Here is a 20,259-nt window from a genome sequence, read left to right as displayed (position 1 = left end):
AACAGAGGGATCTTGGGGTCCACGTTCATAGACCCCTCAAGGTTGCCGCACAGGTCAATAGGGTTGTTAAGAAGGTGTTGGCCTTCATTAGTCGGGATACTGAGTTCAAGAGCCACGAGGTAATGTTGCAGCTCAATAGAACTCTGGTTAGACCACACTTGGAGTATTGTGTTCAGTTCTGGTTGCATCATTACAGGAAGGATGTGGAAGCTTTAGAGGGTGCAGAGGAGATTTATTAGGATGCTGCCTGGATTGAAGCGCATGTATTATGAGGATAGGTTGAGTGAGCTCGGGCTTTTCTCTTTGGAGCGAAGGATGAGAGGTGACTTGATCAAGGTGTACAAGATAAGAGGCATAGATCAAGTGGACAGTCCGAGACTTTTTCCCAGGGCGAAAATGGCTAACATAAGGGAGCATAATTTTAAGGTGATTGGAGGAAGGTATGGGGGGGATGTCAGAGGTAAGTTTTTTACACAGAGAGTGGTGGATGTGTAGAACACACTGCTGGCAGAGGTTGTGGGGGCAGATACATCAGGGACATTTAAGAGACTCTTATATTGTCACATGAACAATAGAAAAATGGAGGGCGATGTGGGAGGGAAGGGTTAGATAGATCTTAGAACATAGAACATAGAACAGAGAACAATTACAGCACAGTTCAGGCCCTTCGGCCCACAAAGCTGTGCCAAACATGTCCCTACCCTAGAAATTACTAGGCTTACCCATAGCCCTCTAATTTACTCAGCTCCATATACCTATCTAACAGCCTCTTGAAAGACCCTATCGTATCAGCCTCCCCCACCGTTTCCGGCAGCCCATTCCACTCACTCACCACTCTCTGAGTAAAAAACTTACCCCTGACATCTCTATATCTACTCCCCAGCACCTTAAACCTATGTCCTCTTGTGGCCACCAATTCAGCCCTGGGGAAAAGCCTCTGACTATCTACCCTATCAATACCTCTCATCATCTTATACACCTCAATCAGGGCCCCCTCATCCTCTGTCTCTCCAAGGAGAAAAGGCCGAGTTCCCTCAACCTGCTTTCATAAGGCATGCTCCACATTCCAGGCAGCATCCTTGTAAATCTCCTCTGCACCCTCTCTATGGCTTCCACATCTTTCCTGTAGTGAGGCGACCAGAACTGAGCACAATACTCCAAGTGGGGTCTGACCTGGGACCTATATAGCTGCAACAATACCTCTCGGCTCCTAAATTCAATTCCCTGATTGGTGAAGGGCAATACACCATATGCCTTCTTAACCACAGAGTCAACCTGCACAGCCGCTTTAAGCGTCCTATGGATTCGGACCCCAAGATCCCTCCAATCCTCCATACTGCCAAGAGTCCTACCTTTAATACTATATTCCGCCAACATATTTGACCTACCAAAATGAACCACTTCACACTTATCTGGGTTGAACTGCATCTGTCACTTCTCAGCCCAACTCTGCATCCTATCTATGTCCCTCTGTAACCTCTGACAGCCCTCCAAACTATCCACAGCACCCCCAACCTTGGTGTCATCAGCAAACTTACTAACCCACCCCTCCACTTCCTCATCCAGGTCATTTATAAAAATCACAAAGAGTAAGGGTCCCAGTACGGATCCCTGAGGTACCCCACTGGTCACCGACCTCCACTCAGAATATGACCCTTCAACAACCACTCTTTGCCTTCTGTGGGCCAGCCAGTTCTGGATCCACACTGCAATGTCCCCTTGGATCCCACATCTCCTCACCTTCTCCATAAGCCTTGCATGGATACCTTATCAAATGCCTTGCTGAAATCCATATACACTACATCTACTGCTCTCCCTTCATCAATGTGCTTAGTCACATCCTCAAAAAATTCAATCAGGCTCGTAAGGCAGGACCTGCACTTAACAAAGCCATGCTGACTATTCCTAATCATATTATACCTCTCCAACTGTTCATAAATCCTGCCTCACAGGATCTTCTCCATCAGCTTACCAACCACTGAGGTGAGACTCACTGGTCTATAATTCCCTGGGTTATCCCTACTCCCCTTCTTGAATAAGGGAACAACATCCACAACCCTCCAATCTTCTGGAACCTCTCCTGTCTCCATGGACGACATGAAGATCATTGTCAGAGGTTCTGCAATCTCCTCCCTCACCTCCCACAGCAACCTGGGGTATATCTCATCCGGTCCTGGTGACTTATCTAACTTGATGCTTTCCAAAAGTTTCAGCACCACGTCTTTTCTAATATCTACATGCTCAAGCTTTTCAGGCCACTGCAAGTCCCCACTACAATCCCCCAGATATTTTTCCGTGGTGAATACTGATGTAAAGTATCCATTAAGTACCTCCGCTATTTCTTTTGGATCCATACACACTTTCTCACTGCTGCACTTGATAGACCCTATCCTTTCACATTTCATCCTCTTACTCTTCACATACTTGTAGAACGCCTTGGGGTTTTCCTTAATCCTGTCCCCTTCTGGCTCTCCTAATCTCTTTCTTAAGTTCCTTCCTTTTAGCCTTGTACTCCTTCAGATCTCTAACGTTACCTAGCTCTCTGTACCTTTTGTATGCTTTTCTCTTCCTTTTGACTAGATTTATTATAGCCTTCATACACTACGGTTCCTGTATCCTATCATGACTCCCCTGTCTCATTGGAACATGTCTGTGCAGAGCTCCACACAAATATCCCCTGAATATTTGCCACATATCTTCCGTACGTTTCCCAGAGAACATCTGTTCCCAATTTAAGCTTCCAATTTCCTGCCTGAAAGCCTCATAATTCCCTTTACTCCAAGTAAACACCTTTCTAGCCTGTCTGTTCCTATCCCTCTCCAGTGCTAATGTAAAGGAGATAGAATTATGATCACTATTACCAAAATGTTCACCCACTGAGAGATCTGACACCTGACCAGGTTCATTACCCAATATCAAATCAAGCACAGCCTCTCCTCTTGTAGGTCGACCTACATACTGTGTCAAGAACCCTTCCTGAACACACCTAACAAACTCCAACCCATCTAAACCCCTCACTGTCTGGAGATGCCAGTCGATGTTTGGGAAATTAAAATCCCCCATCACAACTCTGTTACTCTCACACCTTTCTAGGATCTGCTTCCCTATCTGCTCCTCAATAACCCTGTCACTATTGGGCGGCCTATAAGAAACACCCAGCACAGCTATCGATCTCTTCCTGTTCCTAACCTCCACCCACAGAAACTCCGTAGACAATCCCTCCACGACGTCCACCTTTTCCGCAGCCGTGACACCATCTCTGATCAACAGTGCCACTCCCCCACCTCTTTTGCCTCCCTCCCTGTCCTTCCTGAAACATCTAAAACCTGGCACTTGAATCAACCATTCCAGCCCCGGAGCCATCCAAGTCTCCGTAATGGCCACCACATCATAGCTCCAAGTATCGATCCAAGCTCTAAGCTCATCCACCTTGTTCACAATACTCCTTGCATTAAAATAGACACATCTCAGCCTGTCTGAACACTTCCCTTCTCTATCACCTGCCTGTGATACTTACTCCTAGCCTCCCCTATTTGAGAGCCAAACACATCTTCTCCAGTCTCTCCAGTACGGATCCCACCCCCCAACAATTCTAGTTTAAACTCTCCCCAGTAGCCTTAGCAAACCTCCCCACCAGTATGTTGGTCCCCCTGGGATTCAAGTGCAACCCGTCCTCTTTGAACAGATCATACCTGCCCCAAAAGAGGCCCCAATGATCTAGAAAACTGAATCCCTGCTCCTTACTCCAATCCCCTAACCACGCATTTAACCTCCTCCTCATTCTGTTCCTATACCCACTGTCTCTTAGCACAGGCAGTAGTCCAGAAATTACTACCTTTGAGATCCTGCTTCTCAACTTCCTTCCTAATTGTCTATAGTCTCTTTTCAGGACCTCATTCCTTTCCCTACCTATGTCGTTGGTACCAATATATACTACGACCTCTGGCTGTTCTCCCTCCTCCTTCAGGATTTCTTAGATGCGATCAGAAACATCCCGGACCCTGGCACCTGGGAGGCAAACTACCTTCCAAGTTTCTTTCCTGTGTCCACAGAACTGCTTGTCTGCCCACCTAACTATTGAGTCCCCTATCACTAGTGCCCTCCTCACTCCTTCCCTACCCATCTGAGCCACAGGGCTGGGCTCTGTGCCAAAGACACTGCCACTGTTGCTTCCCCCAGGTAGGCTGTCTCCCCCAACAGTACTCAAGCAGGAGTACTTATTGTCAAGGGGTACAGCGACAGGGGTACTCTCTAGAACCCGACTCTTCCCCTCCCCCCTCCTGACTGTGACCCAATTGCCTGATTCCCATGGTCTCGGCGTGACCACCTGCCTATAACTCCTCTCTATCACCTCCTCACGCTCCCTGACCAGACGAAGGTCATCAAGCTGCATCTCCAGTTCCCTAACACAGTCCCTCAGAAGCTGCAGCTTGACATACCGAGCGCAGATGTAGCCCTCCTGGAGGCAGGGAGACTCCGGGAACTCCCACATCTGACACTGAGTACAGGATACCGCACTCATACTCCTCAAGTCACCTCCCTTTCCTCGCCCCTTTACGCCAAAGCCCCTTGAGCCAAAGCCCAGGACACTCTGCTCCCTCTCACTCCGCTGCCTGCTCCGATGCTGCCCGCTGGATATGGTAGTTGGCTTTTTAAACTGCCCGCGCCATGCCTGCACAGTCCAGCCCCCACCCTACCACTTAAACTTTGAAAACCCTTATAAAAGTACCTTATAAAAACACTAACCCTAATAAATTACAACCCTATTAAAAACTAAGCCTTGTACTTAAAACCCTAATAAAAAGATAAAGAAAAACTTATCTGCTCCGAAGTCCTCCAAAGCGAAGCCCACGAAGCCTCCTAAGTTTTTTTCTTTTTTCTGTCCCCGCTTTTTGAACTGCCCGCCGCGCCTGCGCAGTCCAAAGCAGGCATCTTAAAGCAGGATAAAATAGTGGCACAACATCATGGGCCCAAGGGCCTGTAGCGTGCTATATTATCAAGCATAAAGAAAGTTCAACTGCAGGAAAAATAACAATTTAAACCCTAATCCAACATTTCCACCCTGTGATTCTAAATACAACATTTTGAATCGGGACATCTGAAAATTCAGAGGTAGGAAAACTTGCGGTACCAGCGTTGAGTATAAGACTTAATCATGTTTAGTGGTTGGTGACTTCTGGCTGGTTAGTGATTTATTCACTGTACCCCAGCCGCGTAGGCACTGAGTCAGAGGTTACTAGCACATTAACCCGAGTGCTTTTTGTCTCTGTCTTCAGCTCCCAATACCACCTTAGCTCGCTTGCAGAGGCTAGCGTGTATCCTTCGACCTTTACTGCTGAAGTAGTAATGAGCAGCACCTGATAGGGCCCTTGCCACCGAGGGTCCAATAGCTGTTTATGTGGTTGCTTGATCAGGACCCATTCCCCAGGAAACAAGGTGTGTCCTCCTCCTGCTGGATTGCTCCAGCCAGCAGAAACCTGTGGAAAAGCAGACTGAACAGCTTGGGTCAGTTTTACACAATAGTCAACTAGGCTGTCTGTCACAATGTGTCCATCAGCCTCTTTGAGATCAGTAGTTCCGGGTAGTGACATGGGTCGTCCTGTGACCACCTCAAATGGGTTTAACCTAGTCCTTTTGTTGGGGTTGCTCTGGTGATGCATAACACCATGGGGAGGGCCGTAGGCCATGGTATATCCTCCTCATGATACTTAGTCAGTCTTTGTTTGATAGTCCAATTCATTCGTTCCACCTGTCCTGATGAATCTGATTGATGTGGACAATGGAAAGACCATTCAGTGTTCATCAGTCGGCATAACTCCTGACATACACTTCCAGTGAAGTGTGTCCCTTGGTCCAAATCAATGTGACACAGCAATCCCCTTCTAGGGATGAAGTCCTTGATCAGAGTTTTTGCTGTATACGTGGCAGTGGCTTTCCTTGCTGGAATAGCCTCCATCCAGCTTGAGAACTTGCCCACTATTACCACTACGTCTGAGTGTCCTTGGCATTTTGGTAATGTAATGTAGTCCACTTGTAGGTACAAAAATGTTCCGGGTGGGGCTGGAGCACTTAATTGTGGTAACTTTTCTGCTGCTCCAAGGTTCGTTTCTGTCATGTCATGCATCTTTCCAATGTTCGTTGAGCTTGTGACTTGAACTTTGGATTCCACCACCATTGGGGGAATCTGCTGGTCATCTTTTCCTCTCCAATATGTCCTAAGGAGTGCAAAATAAGGAAGCAATGTGGTTGGGGCTACCAGTCTGTGACCAGCGCCATATCTCCATGCTCCGTAGTTGTTTAATTTCCCACCATTCTCCATCCAGGACCATTTCTCTTCTCTGCTCCAATTCCCTCCCACATTCCAAAGACGTTCCAAGGGTTAGGAGCTGTGGGCACGCTATGTTGGCACTGGAAGAGTGGCGACACTTGCGGGCTGCCCCCAGCACATTCTCAGTAACACAAAAAGACACATTTCACTGTGTTTTGATGTACATGAGACTAATAAATAAGTATCTAATATCTACCTCATGCATCGAGCTTCCATTTCTCGAATATCCTGTATGTTCGTGTGTGATAGAGAGTTCCAGTTTAAATAGACAATAGACAATAGGAGCAGAAGTAGACCATTCGGCCCTTCGAGTCTGCACCGCCATTTTGAGATCATGGCTGATCCTCAACAATCAATATCCTGTTCCTGCCTTGTCCCCATATCCCTTGATTCCCCTATCTATAAGAAACCTATCTAGCTCCTTCTTGAAAGTGCCCGGAGAATTGGCCTCCGCTGCCCTCTGAGGCAGTGCATTCCACAAATTCACAACCCTCTGGGAAAAGAAGTTTTTCCTCCCCTCTGTCCTAAATGGCCTAGCCCTTATTCTTAAATCATGCCCCCTGGTCCTGGACTTCCCCAACATCTGGAACATATTTCCTGTCTCTATCTTGTCCAATCCCTTAATAATCCTGTATGTTTCAATCAGATCCCCTCTCAATCTTCTCAATTCCAGCATGTACAATCCCAGTCTCTCCAACCTCTCAGCATAAGACAGTCCCGACATCCCCGGAATTAACCTCGTAAACCTACGCTGCACGCCCTCTATAGCCAGGTTATCCTTCCTTAACCCTGGAGACCAAAACTGTACACAATACTCCAGGACTGGTCTCACCAGGGCCCTGTACAAATGCAAAAGAATCTCTTTGCTTTTGTACTCAATTCCTCTTGTAATACAGGCCAACATTCCATTAGCCTTCATCACTGCCTGCTGCACTTGCTCATTCACTTTCAGTGACTGATAAACAAGGACTCCTAGATCCCTTTGTATTTCCCCCTTACCTAACTCCACACCATTCAGATAATAATCCGCCTTCCTGTTCCTGCTCCCAAAGTGGATAACCTCACACATATCCACATTAAACTTCATCTGCCAAGTATCTGCCCACTTACCCAACCTATCCAAGTCACTTTGAATTCTCCTAACTTCCTCTTCACATGTCGCACTGCCACCCAACTTTGTATCATCAGCAAACTTGCTAATGTTATTCACAATGCCTTCATCTAAATCATCAACATAGATCGTAAATAACTGCAGTCCCAGCACCGAGCCCTGTGGCATCCCACTAGTCACGGCCTGCCATTCTGAGAAACATCCATTCACCCCTACCCTTTGTTTCCTATCCGCCAACCAGTTTTCTATCCATGTTAATACCTGCCCCCCAATTCCATGAGCCCTAATTTTACCCACCAATCTCCTGTGCGGCACTTTATCAAATGCCTTCTGAAAGTCGAGGTATACAACATCCACTGAATCTCCCTCATCTATTTTCCTGGTTACACCCTCAAAAAACTCCAGTAGATTAGTCAAGCATGATTTGCCCTTAGTAAATCCATGTTGACTCGACCCAATCCTATCATTGCTATCCAAATATGCCATTATTTCATCCTTAATAATGGACTCTAGCATCTTCCCCACCACAGATGTTAGGCTAACTGGACGATAGTTCCCCGCTTTCTCCCTCCCTCATTAGCCATTCTCCAATCCTTAGGAACTGACCCCGAATCTAAGGAACATCGGAAAATGATCACCAATGCATCCACAATTTCTAGAGCCACCTCCTTTAGTACCCTGGGATGCAGACCATCTGGACCTGGGGATTTGTCAGTCTTCAGCCCCATTAGTCTACCCATCACCATTTCTTTCCTAATGTCAATCCACTTCAGTTCCTCTGTCACCCTCTGCCTTTTGTCCATCCTTACCTCTGGGAGATTTCTCACGTCTTCCCCCGTGAAGACAGATCCAAAGTACTTATTAAATTTGACTGCCATCTCCCTGTTTCCCGTAATAATTTCACCCGATTCGGTCTTCAAGGGCCCAACATTGTTTCTAACTAACTTCTTTCCCTTCACATACCTAAAAAAGCTTTTGCTATCCTCCTTAATATTCCTGGCTAGCTTGCCTTCGTACCTCATTTTTTCTTCCCGAATTACCTTTTTAGTTAACTTCTGCTGCACCTTAAAAATTTCCCAATCTTCTATCTTCCCACTCAGCTTGGCTCTGCCATACTTCTTCCTTTTTAACACAATGCTATCTCTGACTTCCTTTGTCAGCCACGGTGGCCCCTTTCCCCTCTTTGAGTCTTTCCTTCTCTGGGGAATAAACTGATCCTGCACCTTGTGCATTATTCCCAAGAATACCTGCCATTGCTGTTCCACTGACAATTCTGCTAGGATGCCCGCCCAGTCAACTTTAGCCAGCTCCTCCCTCATGGCTCCATAGTCTCGTTTGTTCAACTGCAAAATTGACCCTTCTGATTTGCCCTTTTCCCTCTCCAACTGCAGATAAAAACTTATCATGTTATGGTCACTACCTCCCAATGGCTCCTTTACTTCGAGTTCTCTTATCAAATCCTGCTCATTACACAGCACTAAATCCAGAATAGCCCTCTCCCTGGTCGGCTCTCGTACCAGCTGCTCCAAGAATGCATCCCGGATGCACTCTATAAACTCCCTTTCCTGGGGTCCAGTACCAGCCTGATTTTCCCAGTCCACTTGCATATTGAAATCCCCCATAACTACTGTGACATTACCCTTGCCACATGCCAACATTAACTCACTATTCAGCTTGCACCCAATATCCATGCCACCGTTCGGAGGCCTGTAGATAACACCCATTAGGGTCTTTTTGCCCTTACAGTTCCTCAGTTCTATCCATGCTGACTCTACTTCTCCTGATTCAATGTCCCCCCTTGCAAGGGACTGAATCTCATTCCTCACCAACAGGGCCACCCCACCCCCTCTGCCCACCTTCCTGTCCTTACATGTATACCCTTGTATACCCTTGAAAATTCATTTCCCAGGTCTGATCTCCCTGCAGCCATGTCTCCGTTATCCCAACAACATCATACTTACCCATTCGTATCTGAGCTTCAAGCTCGCCTACCTTATTCCTGACACTCCGTGCATTCAGATATAGGATTTTTAACCCATTTCTCCTCTCTCCATTCATATTAATGTTCCGAAATGTTCCTACCTGTCCTCTACCCTCCATCTCACTATCCTCCCTCTCATTCTGGATCCCCTCCCCCTGCAAATTTAGTTTAAACCCCCCCGAGCAGCATTAGCAAACCTTCCTGCAAGAATGTCAGTACCCCTCCAGTTCAGGTGTAAACCGTCCCATTGGAACAGATCCCATCTTCCCTGGAACAAATCCCAATTATCCATAAACCTGAAGCCCTCCCTCTAGCACCATCCCCTCAGCCACGTATTAATCTGCCTAATCTTCCTATTCCTCTCCTCACTCGCATGTGGCACAGGTAGCAATCCTGAGATTGTTACCCTGGACGTCCTGCCCCTCAATTTAGCACCTAACTCCCTGAACTCCTTACGCAGGACCTCCTCTCTTTTCCTGCCCACGTCGTTAGTCCCTACATGGATCACGACATCTGGGTTCACGCCCTCCCTCCTGAGAATAAGTTTGCTCTCACAACTTTAGTTGTCAAATTCACTTTATTTATTTCTTTTATTCCTTTTGTTCCTTCCCACGCTGCCCTTTTTGCTGCCTTGTCCGCCAGTGCATTTCTGGGGATGGCTTTTACATTTCAATACAGCCACTTCTGATGGCAATTGTATAACATTCATTAATTCTTGTACCAACTGGCCATTTTTGATTCTACAGCCATAAGAAATCCCCTTTGCCTCCATAAATTTCCAAAATCGTGAACAACACGAAAAGAATATTAGGAGTCTGTGCAGATGTTCGCTGACTTTCCTTCAGCCATCTTACAGGCCTCAACCGGGGCTTTCAGTTTTGCCTGTTGCACAGAGTTACCAGGAGCCAAACTTCCTGATGCCAGCACTTCAGTTTCACAGACAATAGCCTATCCAGCCAGTCTAACTCCTCCTTCAACCATCGAGGAGCCACCTGTCAACAGAATCAGATCCGGGTGTGGGAGGGGCATTTCTTTGTGGAGGTTTGCACCTTCATGACATGTCATGGTCATCATAGTCTGCCGTGTCCAATGGCAACAGTGTAGCTGGATCCACTGGACTCGCTCGCTGGATGACGATGTTAGGTGCCTCAAGAACACTGGAGCATTTGGACCACAGAGCAGCCGTTGCTTGAGAGACCCTATTCATTGTCAGTAAGATGTGTACAGAGTGAGGACATTGGACATTCAAAACTTGATCGAGCACAATGCTGGAAACAGCCATGACTGCCAGATTGGTGACATGGACCCCATCCCAGTGCTACATTATCAAATTTGGCAGAATAATAGCCAACGGGATGCCATGGGTCTCCATGTTCCTGAGTCAAGACTGCTGTCATGTAGCCGTGTTTCTCATTGACATGTAGAGTGAACAGTTTACCCACATCAGGGATTCCTAAGGCAGCTGCTGTGCATAATGTTGCCCTTAGAGTTTGAAACACTTTTAATTATTCTTCAGTGAGAGTCATAGGGTCATCTGAGCACCTGCTGCCCTTTAACAAATTGTTAAATGGCTGTGCGATTTCAGTATATGAATCGACCCATGCTCTATTGTAGTTACACAAACCTAGACATGGGCGGAGTTGCTGGACTGTTGCAGGTGATTGCTGATTTGATAGCCTTCATACGATCCTTGGTGATTTCCCGCTTACCTTGGGAAATTCTTTGTCCCAAGTAAATTACTTCCTCTTGCAATTGTGCCTTGTCCAAACTTGCTTTTGTGGCCCTTGAAGGATAAATAATCAAGTAAGAAGAGTGCATCACATTCATGCTGGTCTGCAGTGTCAGATGCAATCAGGACATCATCCACATATTGTATGATGGTCGAATCAATAGTTGGTAAATTGCTCAGATGTTGTCTTAGAGCCATGTGGTAGGCAGTTGGGCTGTTGTGGAACCCTTGTGGCAGCCTCGTCCACTGGTGTTGCTGTCCATTGACTGTGAAAGCCAACCATGGTTGACATTCAGGTACCAGAGGTACAGACCAGAACCCGTTGGCCATGTCAATAACTGTAAACCACCTGTCTGACGGTTTCAGTGCATTGAAAATGTTTGAGGGTCAGCCACTAGAGCGATTAACTTGTCAGTACATCGAATGGCAACCCTGTAATCCACTGTCAGTCTCCAGGTGCTATTCACTTTCTTAACAGGCCAGACCGGACTGTTTGATGGATCGTGAGTTCTGACAAGAATCCCTCGTTCCTCCAGCTCATTGACAAAAGGTAAAATGCCTTCCATAGATGTTCTGCTGAGAGGATTCTGCTTAGTACATGGGGGCACCTTTCCAGTAAGCTTGACAGGGTCCATTTCCAGCAGGCCACAGTCATTTTTGTCTTTCAACCATATTAGGTAATTTGTTAGTTCAAATTTGGCTTACCGCATGAGGTTCCAGGTGACCTTACCTTTCACAAACTCAGGGTGAGAATTTAAAGTCAACAAGACATCCATTCCAAGGAGAGGTTGCGAAATATCTCCCACCCAGAATTGTATTTTTCACAGATGAGGCCCAACCTGTACTTCAACTGGTCTGGTTTTGGTTCAAGTGATTTTCTGTCCTCCAGCACCATTGACACATCTGCGAATATTGGTCAGTGGTACTTTGCATTTTTGGGCAAGAGTTTGGGTTATACACATTAGTTGAGCTCCAATATCCAATAGGAACAGGACACTCATTTTCAATCAGTAGTGTGACATATAGACCATCTGTTTTTTGCTCTATCAAGGCGAGCGAGGTCTGCAGGGAAGGAGTTAGTCATTTTTTGACTTTGAGGCTGCATCGATTGCATCCAAAAGTTGCCTTTGTTGTTCAGTAATTATTCGTTGTTCAGCAATCTTTTGTTGAACCCATGCCATCTGGTCTGAGTCTCCCAACATTGGTGGAGCGGATGGTTGAGCTTGTTTGCATTGAGCCTGTCTCTGTTGACCACCTCGTTTTCTGGCCCAACAAGTTTTAGCCCAATGTCCCATTTTACCACAGTCGTGACATTCTTCTTTAGGGACTCTTTACTTCGTTGGTCATCGGGTAATCCTGCCTGTAATGCTCTTACTTCAACTTCCATGTCTCATTCCACTCGTTTAACGATGCCCACTAACTTGTTGTATGAAGTGTCAGGTCCAATCCAATCGGATTTTGTCAACCAGACCATCCTGGCAACGTCTGGTTTTAGGTCATCCATGAAGGTTGACTTCAGCGGACCATTGTCAGATCCCTCTGTTTTATCCTCATTTACCATTGGAACTCCTGAATGGTTCAACCACGCTGTTTTGAAGCACTCCTCATATTCAGGGACGTCCTCGGAATTCCTTTGTTTATAGTCAGCTACCTTTCCCCAGTCTGTTAGCATTGGGGTCTGTTCATTCAACCACAGCTTAATGGCACTCCAACCACTTTGTAGATTTTGCTTATCACCTCCCATGTGAGTACCAACGCTACCCATCAACTGTTTGACTTGACAAGGAGATAACACAGTAGCCAGAATTTGGATGCCATCATATGGGTGCAGGTTGTATGTATTCTTAATATGCAGAAGTTCAGTCCAGATCTTTGAACCACCTTTTTTAGGACGTGGGACCTCTTTGAACCATATATCAATTTTCTCAGGTTCAGCAGATTCATGAGAAAATACTTGTCGTCCTACACAGGATCCGTCGTCATTCCTGTGCAGCTTCCCGGACTTGGTCTTTAAGGGGGCTACCAGTCCTGTTTTCTCATCATTAACATCGTCGCTTGAATCACTAGAGGTTGCTGTTGTGTCAGTGTCATGTTCATTCTGCAATTCCTCTAAATTTGGATAGCGGCGCTGATTTGGATTATTGTCTGATGTAAGGGGTGTATCCCAATGGGGAGGGCCAGTGACAGGATCGCCCCTCTGAGTACAAAAAATTCTGCAGATGCTGGAGTCTGGAGCAATACACAAAAAGTGCTGGAGGAACTCAACAGGTCAGGCAGCATCCATGGAGGGAAATAAACAGTCGACATTTCGGGCCGAGAACCTTCATCAGGATCTCCATGGATGCTGCTTGACCTGCTGAGTTCCTCCAGCACTTTTTGTGTATTGCCCCTCTGAGCACACTGCCTCAGTTTGTCTCTGAGCTCCATACACTTCGACTCTTATCACACTTAGCCTTTTGTTTCCTCACTTGTTCAGTTAACACACGGATTTGCCCTTTAGATTTTTTACAGTCTCAATCATGCTGAAGTTGTAATTTGTCACAATTCTCCTTTTCCATTTTCACTTGTTCAGTTAAGAGACATATCTGTTCTTTAAATTTTTCACAGTCTTTGTCATACTGACTTTGCAACTGAACATGTTCTTTCTTTCTTTCTTAGTTGTGATAAGACTGCTAACATCCATCCAGTTTTCTCCTTCCTCTCAGGCATTCTCTGGATGTTACCCCATGCCCTTTTAGTATCATCTACCAGCCAAATTCCATTAGACTCAGCATTGATGATATATTTCGTTCTGATTTCTTCACTGATCTTATCCAGTTGGAATACTTTATTTAGATAAGAACTCAAATCTTCAATCATCTGTTCACACGTAACAACTGGAGGTTCAGTTCCCCCTTTTTCTGTAGTAGGTTTCTTCTCTAATTTGGCCATGGCATTACATCTCCTCCTACAACACTTAGAGCAATTAATTGCCCACTTACTGGAGCTCCCTTAGCCTGTATCCCCAGATTGCAACCAAAATTCAAACGGACTGTGCACAGCCGACTAAGTTACACCTCATGCACAACCGATGAGTACGATTTAACTTCACTGTTAGACTTCCTTTAGAAAGTGTATTGAAGTAGGAACTTAGTGCTTCTCTGATGATTAGGAAAGTAAGGAGGAAGGTCTTACCTCCTGTTAAGTGCACATATCAAAACTTTCCCTTTCATCTGGGAGTCTTCCACATCCTTAATCTTCTTAACTATCCTGCCGACTCCCCCAAGTTGTTGGATCTGGAGATGATATTGTCCAGAAGGTTCTTCGGAAGTCAAGAATAAGGTGCAAATCTTGTGGTTACAGCCATTTTATTAGATGTTCGTAACAAAGAAGTGACAGTAAAGAACAGCGAGCAAGTAACACAACAGCAAGTAACCAGGAGTAACTAACAAAGAATCTGTCCAGAGGTCTTTCTTTATGCTGAAAACTGGTTCAAGCTGGGTAGATAAGGGCGTCTTTCTCTGATAAGAACAGTCTGTGAAACAACAAAGACAGTTTTGATTTATGTTGCCATGACACTTCAGGCTTACAGACAAAGAAACTACGGAAGTACAGAACCAACAACACTACAAATTACTGAAAATCTGCTGAACATTTACAGAGAAACAGGTGATTATACAAACACATAAGCAAGCATAAAGAAAGTCAAACTGCAAGAAAAATAACAATTTAGACCCCAGTCCAACACTTCTTAATGAGCAACTTCGTAATTTGATATAATCACATGCAGCTATGCATAAAATGGTTGTCATACAGAATTAGAGAGTAGAAGAGTAAAGAAAATCAATGATTTGTTTATTGTACAAGTGGACGTCATTGTGATGAAAATAATGTCTGCCTAGTCTCACTGCAACTAAACTTTGGTCAGATGTATTCCTCTTTAATGCGGAAAGTTACCTCCTCACCAATTGGCTGCTGTACTTTGCCCCTAGTGTGTAGGTGAGTGGTAGAATGTATCGGTATTGGTATTGGTTTATTATTGTCACTTGTACCGAGGTACAGTGAAAAACTTGTCCAGCATACCGATCGTACAGGTCAATTCATTACACAGAGCAGTTACATTGGGTTAGTACAGAGTGCATTGTGGTAGTACAGGTAAAAACAATAATAGTACAGAGTAAAGTGTCACAGCTGCAGAGGAAGTGCAGTGCAATAAGGTGCAAGGTCACAACAAGGTGGATCATGAGGTGAGAGTCCATCTCATTGTATAAGGGAACCGTTCAATAGTCTTATCACAGAGGGATAAAAGCTGTCCTTAAGCCTGGTGGTGCGTGCCCTCAGACTCCTGTATCTTCTACCCGATGGAAGATGAGAGAAGAGAGAATGACCCGGGTGGGTGGGGTTTTTGATATACTGGCTGCTTCACCAAGGCAGCGAGAGGTAAAGACAAGGAGGGGAGGCTGGTTTCCGTGATGCGCTGGGCTGTGGCCACAACTTTCTTCAGTTTCTTTCGGGGAGTTGACAGGAATGTGTAGGTTAGTGGGAATGGGTGGTCGACTGTCAAGGTGAATGTGGTGGGCTGAAGGGCCCGTTTCCGTGATGATTAGCTCTGCGACTCTATGATCCACATCACATTCTTACAGTAGTATTAAAAACAAGCAGGGCCTTCAATAAGATACGATATGACAGTAGATCTGACCAATCAACCCGAGAGAGAAGATGATCAGAGTAGATCTCAAGCAAGCCTGTCCATGAGTCTGAAATGAAACCAGGGAATGCTGGAGAGACTTAGCTGGTCAGGAAGCATCTATGGAGGGGAAAGCAGAGTTCAGTGAAAGATCATCAAACTGAAACATCTTCTCTGTTTTTCTCTCTCCACAGATGCTGGCTGACCAGCTGAGTATTTTTTGACATTTTCTGTTTTAATTTCACAGCATCAGTAGTTTTGTTTCTGGATTTTCAATTGCTGTTCATGGTTTCAAAGGCTGCATCCACTATTCCCACAGGACAATTAAGACCATCAGATTTAGGAGCAGAATTCGGCCATACGGCCCATCAAGTCAGCTCTGCTATTCAATCATGGCTGATTTTTTTTATTCAACCCCATTCTCTGGCCTTCTTCCCGTAACCCTTAACCCCCTTAGCAATCAAGAACCTATCAATCTCTGCCTTAAATACACCCAATGGCAGCCTCCACAGTCCTCCACAGCAACGAATTCCACAGATTCACCACCCTCTGGCTGAAGAAATTCCTCCTCATCTCAATTTTAAGGGGATGTCCCTTTATTCTGAGGCTGTGCCTTCAGATCCTGGGCTCTCCTACTTATGGAAGCACCCTCTCCATGTCCAGTCTATCCAGGCTTTTCAGTATTCGATAGGTTTCAATGAGATCCCCGCTCATTTCTTCTGAACTCCATCGAGTACAGGCCCAGAAACATCAAATGCTCCTCATTAAGCCTTTCATTCCTGGGATCATTCTTGTGAACCTCCTCTGGACCCTGTCCAGGGCCAACACATCTTTACTTAGATAAGGGGCCCAAGATTGCTGACTATATTCCAAATGTGGTCTGACCAACACCTTATAAAGCCTCAGCGGTACATCCTTGCAGTTGCACTGCCTCGGCTCAGCATTGCCTGAGTTATCAGCAGAGGGTATTCAACGATGTGAGGTGCTGTCGGAATGCTGAGCCCTATGGACGATTCACCACCTCAGGTGGAGCCTGTCTTGGATCAGCGGGAGGTATATTGGAAGTTGGGTCGATAGGTTTAGGCAGCAACTCCACTGGTTCTCCCAACTTCCAATGAGGAATGTCGTTTGGTGCTAGCAGTTCTGGGAATTTCTGTCCATACATCTTGGAAGGACACACCCACTGGGTACACTGTAGTGGTTAGCATAACACTATTACAGCGCCAACGACCCGGGTTCAATTCCTGCCGCTGTCTGTAAGGAGTTTGTACGTTCTCCCCGTGTGTCTGCGTGGGTGTCCTCCAGGTGCTCCAGTTTCCTCCCACATTTCAAAGACGTACGGGTTAGGAAGTTGTGGGGAGGCTATGTTGGTGCCGGAAGCGTGGCAACACTTGCGATCTGCCCCCAGAACACTACGCAAAAGGTGCATTTCACTGTGTGTTTCGATGTACATGTGACTAATAAAGATCTATCTAATCTAGTCTTGAGTGGGTCTGGATTAGTACTGGAAACACAACTGACTGCAGATGTTGGAAGCTGAAGCAACAAACAATCTGCTGGAGGAACTCAGCAGGTCGAGCAGTATCTGTGGGGGGGATGGCTGACATTTTGGGTCAAGACCCTACATCAAGGCTAAGAGTGGAGAGGGGAGATAGCCAGTATAAAGAGGTGAGAGGCAGGGGTGGGCAGGAAACCACAGAGGGGGAGCTGTGAAAGACACAGACCTCCCGTTGAAGTGAGGAGGAAAACTTCTCCAAAGTGGGCTTTCCTTGAAGAGACTTTGTGGTGGGATTGTAAAATGGATCAGTAATGCAGGATGGAACTGGGTAACACTGGGCTCCACACTGCACTTCTGACTTTCATCCCTCATCAATGTGTTATGGCTACAATCTAGTAAAACGCGCTGTGACGGGTAATACTCACTACCACTGGGCCTATACAGTCCATCAGTGGATTATCTGGGCCATCTCCTAGTAGCACTAACAGTTTTACCAGGATATTGAGTATAGAAGATGGGATGTTATGTTGCAGATGTACAAGATGAAGGTGAGGCCTTATTTGGAACATTGTGTTCCGTTTTGGTCTCCCTGATATAGGAAAGATGCCATTAAGCTGGAAAGAGTGCAGCGGAGATTTGTGAGGGTGTTGCCAGGACTCAAGGGACTGAGTTATGGAGAGAGGTTGAGCAAGTTAGGATTTTTTTCACAGGAACGTAGGAGTATGAGGGGTGACCCTGTAGAGGTGTATAAAATCATGAGGAGCATAGATAGGGTGAAACTGCACAGTCTGTTTCCCATGGTTGGGGAATCAAGAACTAGAGGGCATAGATTTAAGGTGAGAGGGAAGAGATTTAATAGGAACCTGAGGGGCAACTTTTTCACCCAGAGAGTGGTCTCTATATGGAATGAGCTGCCAGAGGAAGTGGTTGAGGCAGGTACATTAACAACATTCAGAAGGAATTTTGACAGGTACATGGATAGAAAAGGTTTAGAGGGATGTGGGCCAAATGGGTGCAAGTGGGATCTGCTTAAATGGGAATCTTGGTGAGCAAGGACCAATTGGGTCGAAGGGCCTGTTTCCGTGCTGTCTGACTCTATGATTAACCCTTACTGTGGGTGGGATTCACTGCCCCATTTTGTTCTCTGTTGCTCAGTGCATTTAGTTCCGGTCAGAGCTATTTATTGACTTCCTCGGAGCCCAGTACACTGTTGTGTTGGCTTGTTGGACTGTAACCTGACTGTCCATTTGCTTTTCCTTTGCAGCATCATTCTCCCCCACCTGGCTTCGTGAGTGTGCTGAAACTGATGAACATTGCCTTCACCATCACCTTCACCCTTGAGTGCATCCTCAAAATCATTGCCTTCGGATTCCTGGTGAGTACAGTTAGAAGATTAACCACCTTTTGGGTAAGATATTATGACAAAACCTAGGGTGAGGAATGGTGTGCCAAGAATCAGGCCACACAATCTTGTGATGCCCAAGGTTATACCCTGGGATCAGCAATGCACAAACCTCACCACTTTATCGAGGGCATGGAGCTAGATGATGCTTTTCTCCATCTCCTCTATGTCATTCCTGCCTTGTGAAGGTTAGATTGCGCAGAGAGATGGACCTGTTTAACCCTTGCACAGCCTGCCCCTGGGCAGTGTGTGATAGGATAGTGTGAGGGAACCTCCAACGTGATGAAAATGTAATGTGATAGGACGGGTTGGATAGGCATGGTGTTTTAACACAGGGAACCGCTGTGGATTCAGTAAGCTCCAACAGTCAGACTATGAGTGAGAACCATCCTGATTAACTGCAGCTCGAATTATCCTCTTGTAAGTCCACAGGAGCAGCAGTTACTGTTTAAAGTGATCAAAGAGGCATTGAATGTTCTGACTTCTTATGTTGATTCCTCCCTTACAGAACTACTTCCGAGACTCCTGGAACGTATTTGACTTTGTGACTGTGGTGGGCAGCATCAGTGAGATCATTGTGACAGAATGCAATGTACGGTGCTTCAATGCCATACCCCCTTAGTGTGCGGAAGTGTGTGAGACTTGGCATGATTGGAACATGACTGGGTGTGAGGTTATGTACGAAAGAGAATATGTGAGAGTATCAACTGGGAGGGTGGGAGACAGTGTGATTGTGGGTTAGTGCAATAAGTGAAATTATGCCAATAAGAGAAGGAATAGGTTCAAGGTGAGTGGGGGGGAAATTTTAGGGGGGACTCGAGAGGCAAGTTTTTCACACAGAGGGTGGTAAGTATTTGGGACAGAGGAAGTGGTAGAGGCAGGTACAGTTACAACATTTAAGAGGCATTTAGACAGGTACATGGATGGAAAAGGTTTAGAGGGATGTGGGCCAAATGCAGGCAAATGGGACTAGCTCAGGTAGACATCTTGGACAAGTTGGGCCAAAGGGTCTGTTTCTGTGCTGTATAACTTTATCAAGTGTGGGAGAGTATGAGAGAGGCCACAATCACAAACAAGAAGCTGAGGGGACACCTAATAGAAGTTTATAAGATTATGGGAGGCATAGTTAGGGTAGACAGTCACGGTCTTTTCCCCAGGGTAGAAATGTCAAATACTAGAGGGCATGCATTTAAGGAGAGTGGGGAAATGTTTAAAGGAGGTGTGTGGGGCAAATTTTTTATGCACAGAGTGGTGGGTGCCTGGAACAGGCTGCCGGGACGGTAGTGGAAGCAGATCCAAAAGTAGCGTTTAAGAGGCTGTTAGATAGACACATGAATATGTGGGGAATGGAGGGATATGGATCATGTGCAGGCAGAAGAGACTTAGTTTAATTTGGCTTCGTGTTTGCCACAGACATGGTGGGCAGAAGGGCCTGTTCCTGTGCTGTACTGTTCTGTGTTCTATGTTTTAAGAGGGGTCACAATCAGAGTTGTATGACTAGGAGACAGGGTGAAGTTGAGAGTGGGATTGAGTGAGAGATATGT

At 45.9% G+C, this 20,259-nt stretch overlaps 1 protein-coding gene across 2 annotated transcripts in view; it reads left to right on the top strand.

Annotated features, from left to right (window-relative positions):
- The window catches only part of LOC127567879 (probable voltage-dependent R-type calcium channel subunit alpha-1E), a 615,955-nt gene that overhangs the window by 500,615 nt on the left and 95,081 nt on the right, over positions 1 to 20,259 (top strand). For both annotated transcript variants that reach the window (XM_052011039.1, XM_052011041.1), the window contains exons 31-32: positions 18,578 to 18,688; positions 19,224 to 19,307. In XM_052011039.1, coding sequence (XP_051866999.1) covers positions 18,578 to 18,688; positions 19,224 to 19,307 — 195 coding nt within the window. The remainder of the gene's footprint in view (positions 1 to 18,577; positions 18,689 to 19,223; positions 19,308 to 20,259) is intronic.

The sequence above is a fragment of the Pristis pectinata genome, chromosome 3 (genome assembly GCF_009764475.1).
Source record: "Pristis pectinata isolate sPriPec2 chromosome 3, sPriPec2.1.pri, whole genome shotgun sequence".
NCBI classification, from domain to species: domain Eukaryota; kingdom Metazoa; phylum Chordata; class Chondrichthyes; order Rhinopristiformes; family Pristidae; genus Pristis; species Pristis pectinata.
This window is presented reverse-complemented; position numbering and strand designations above follow the sequence as displayed.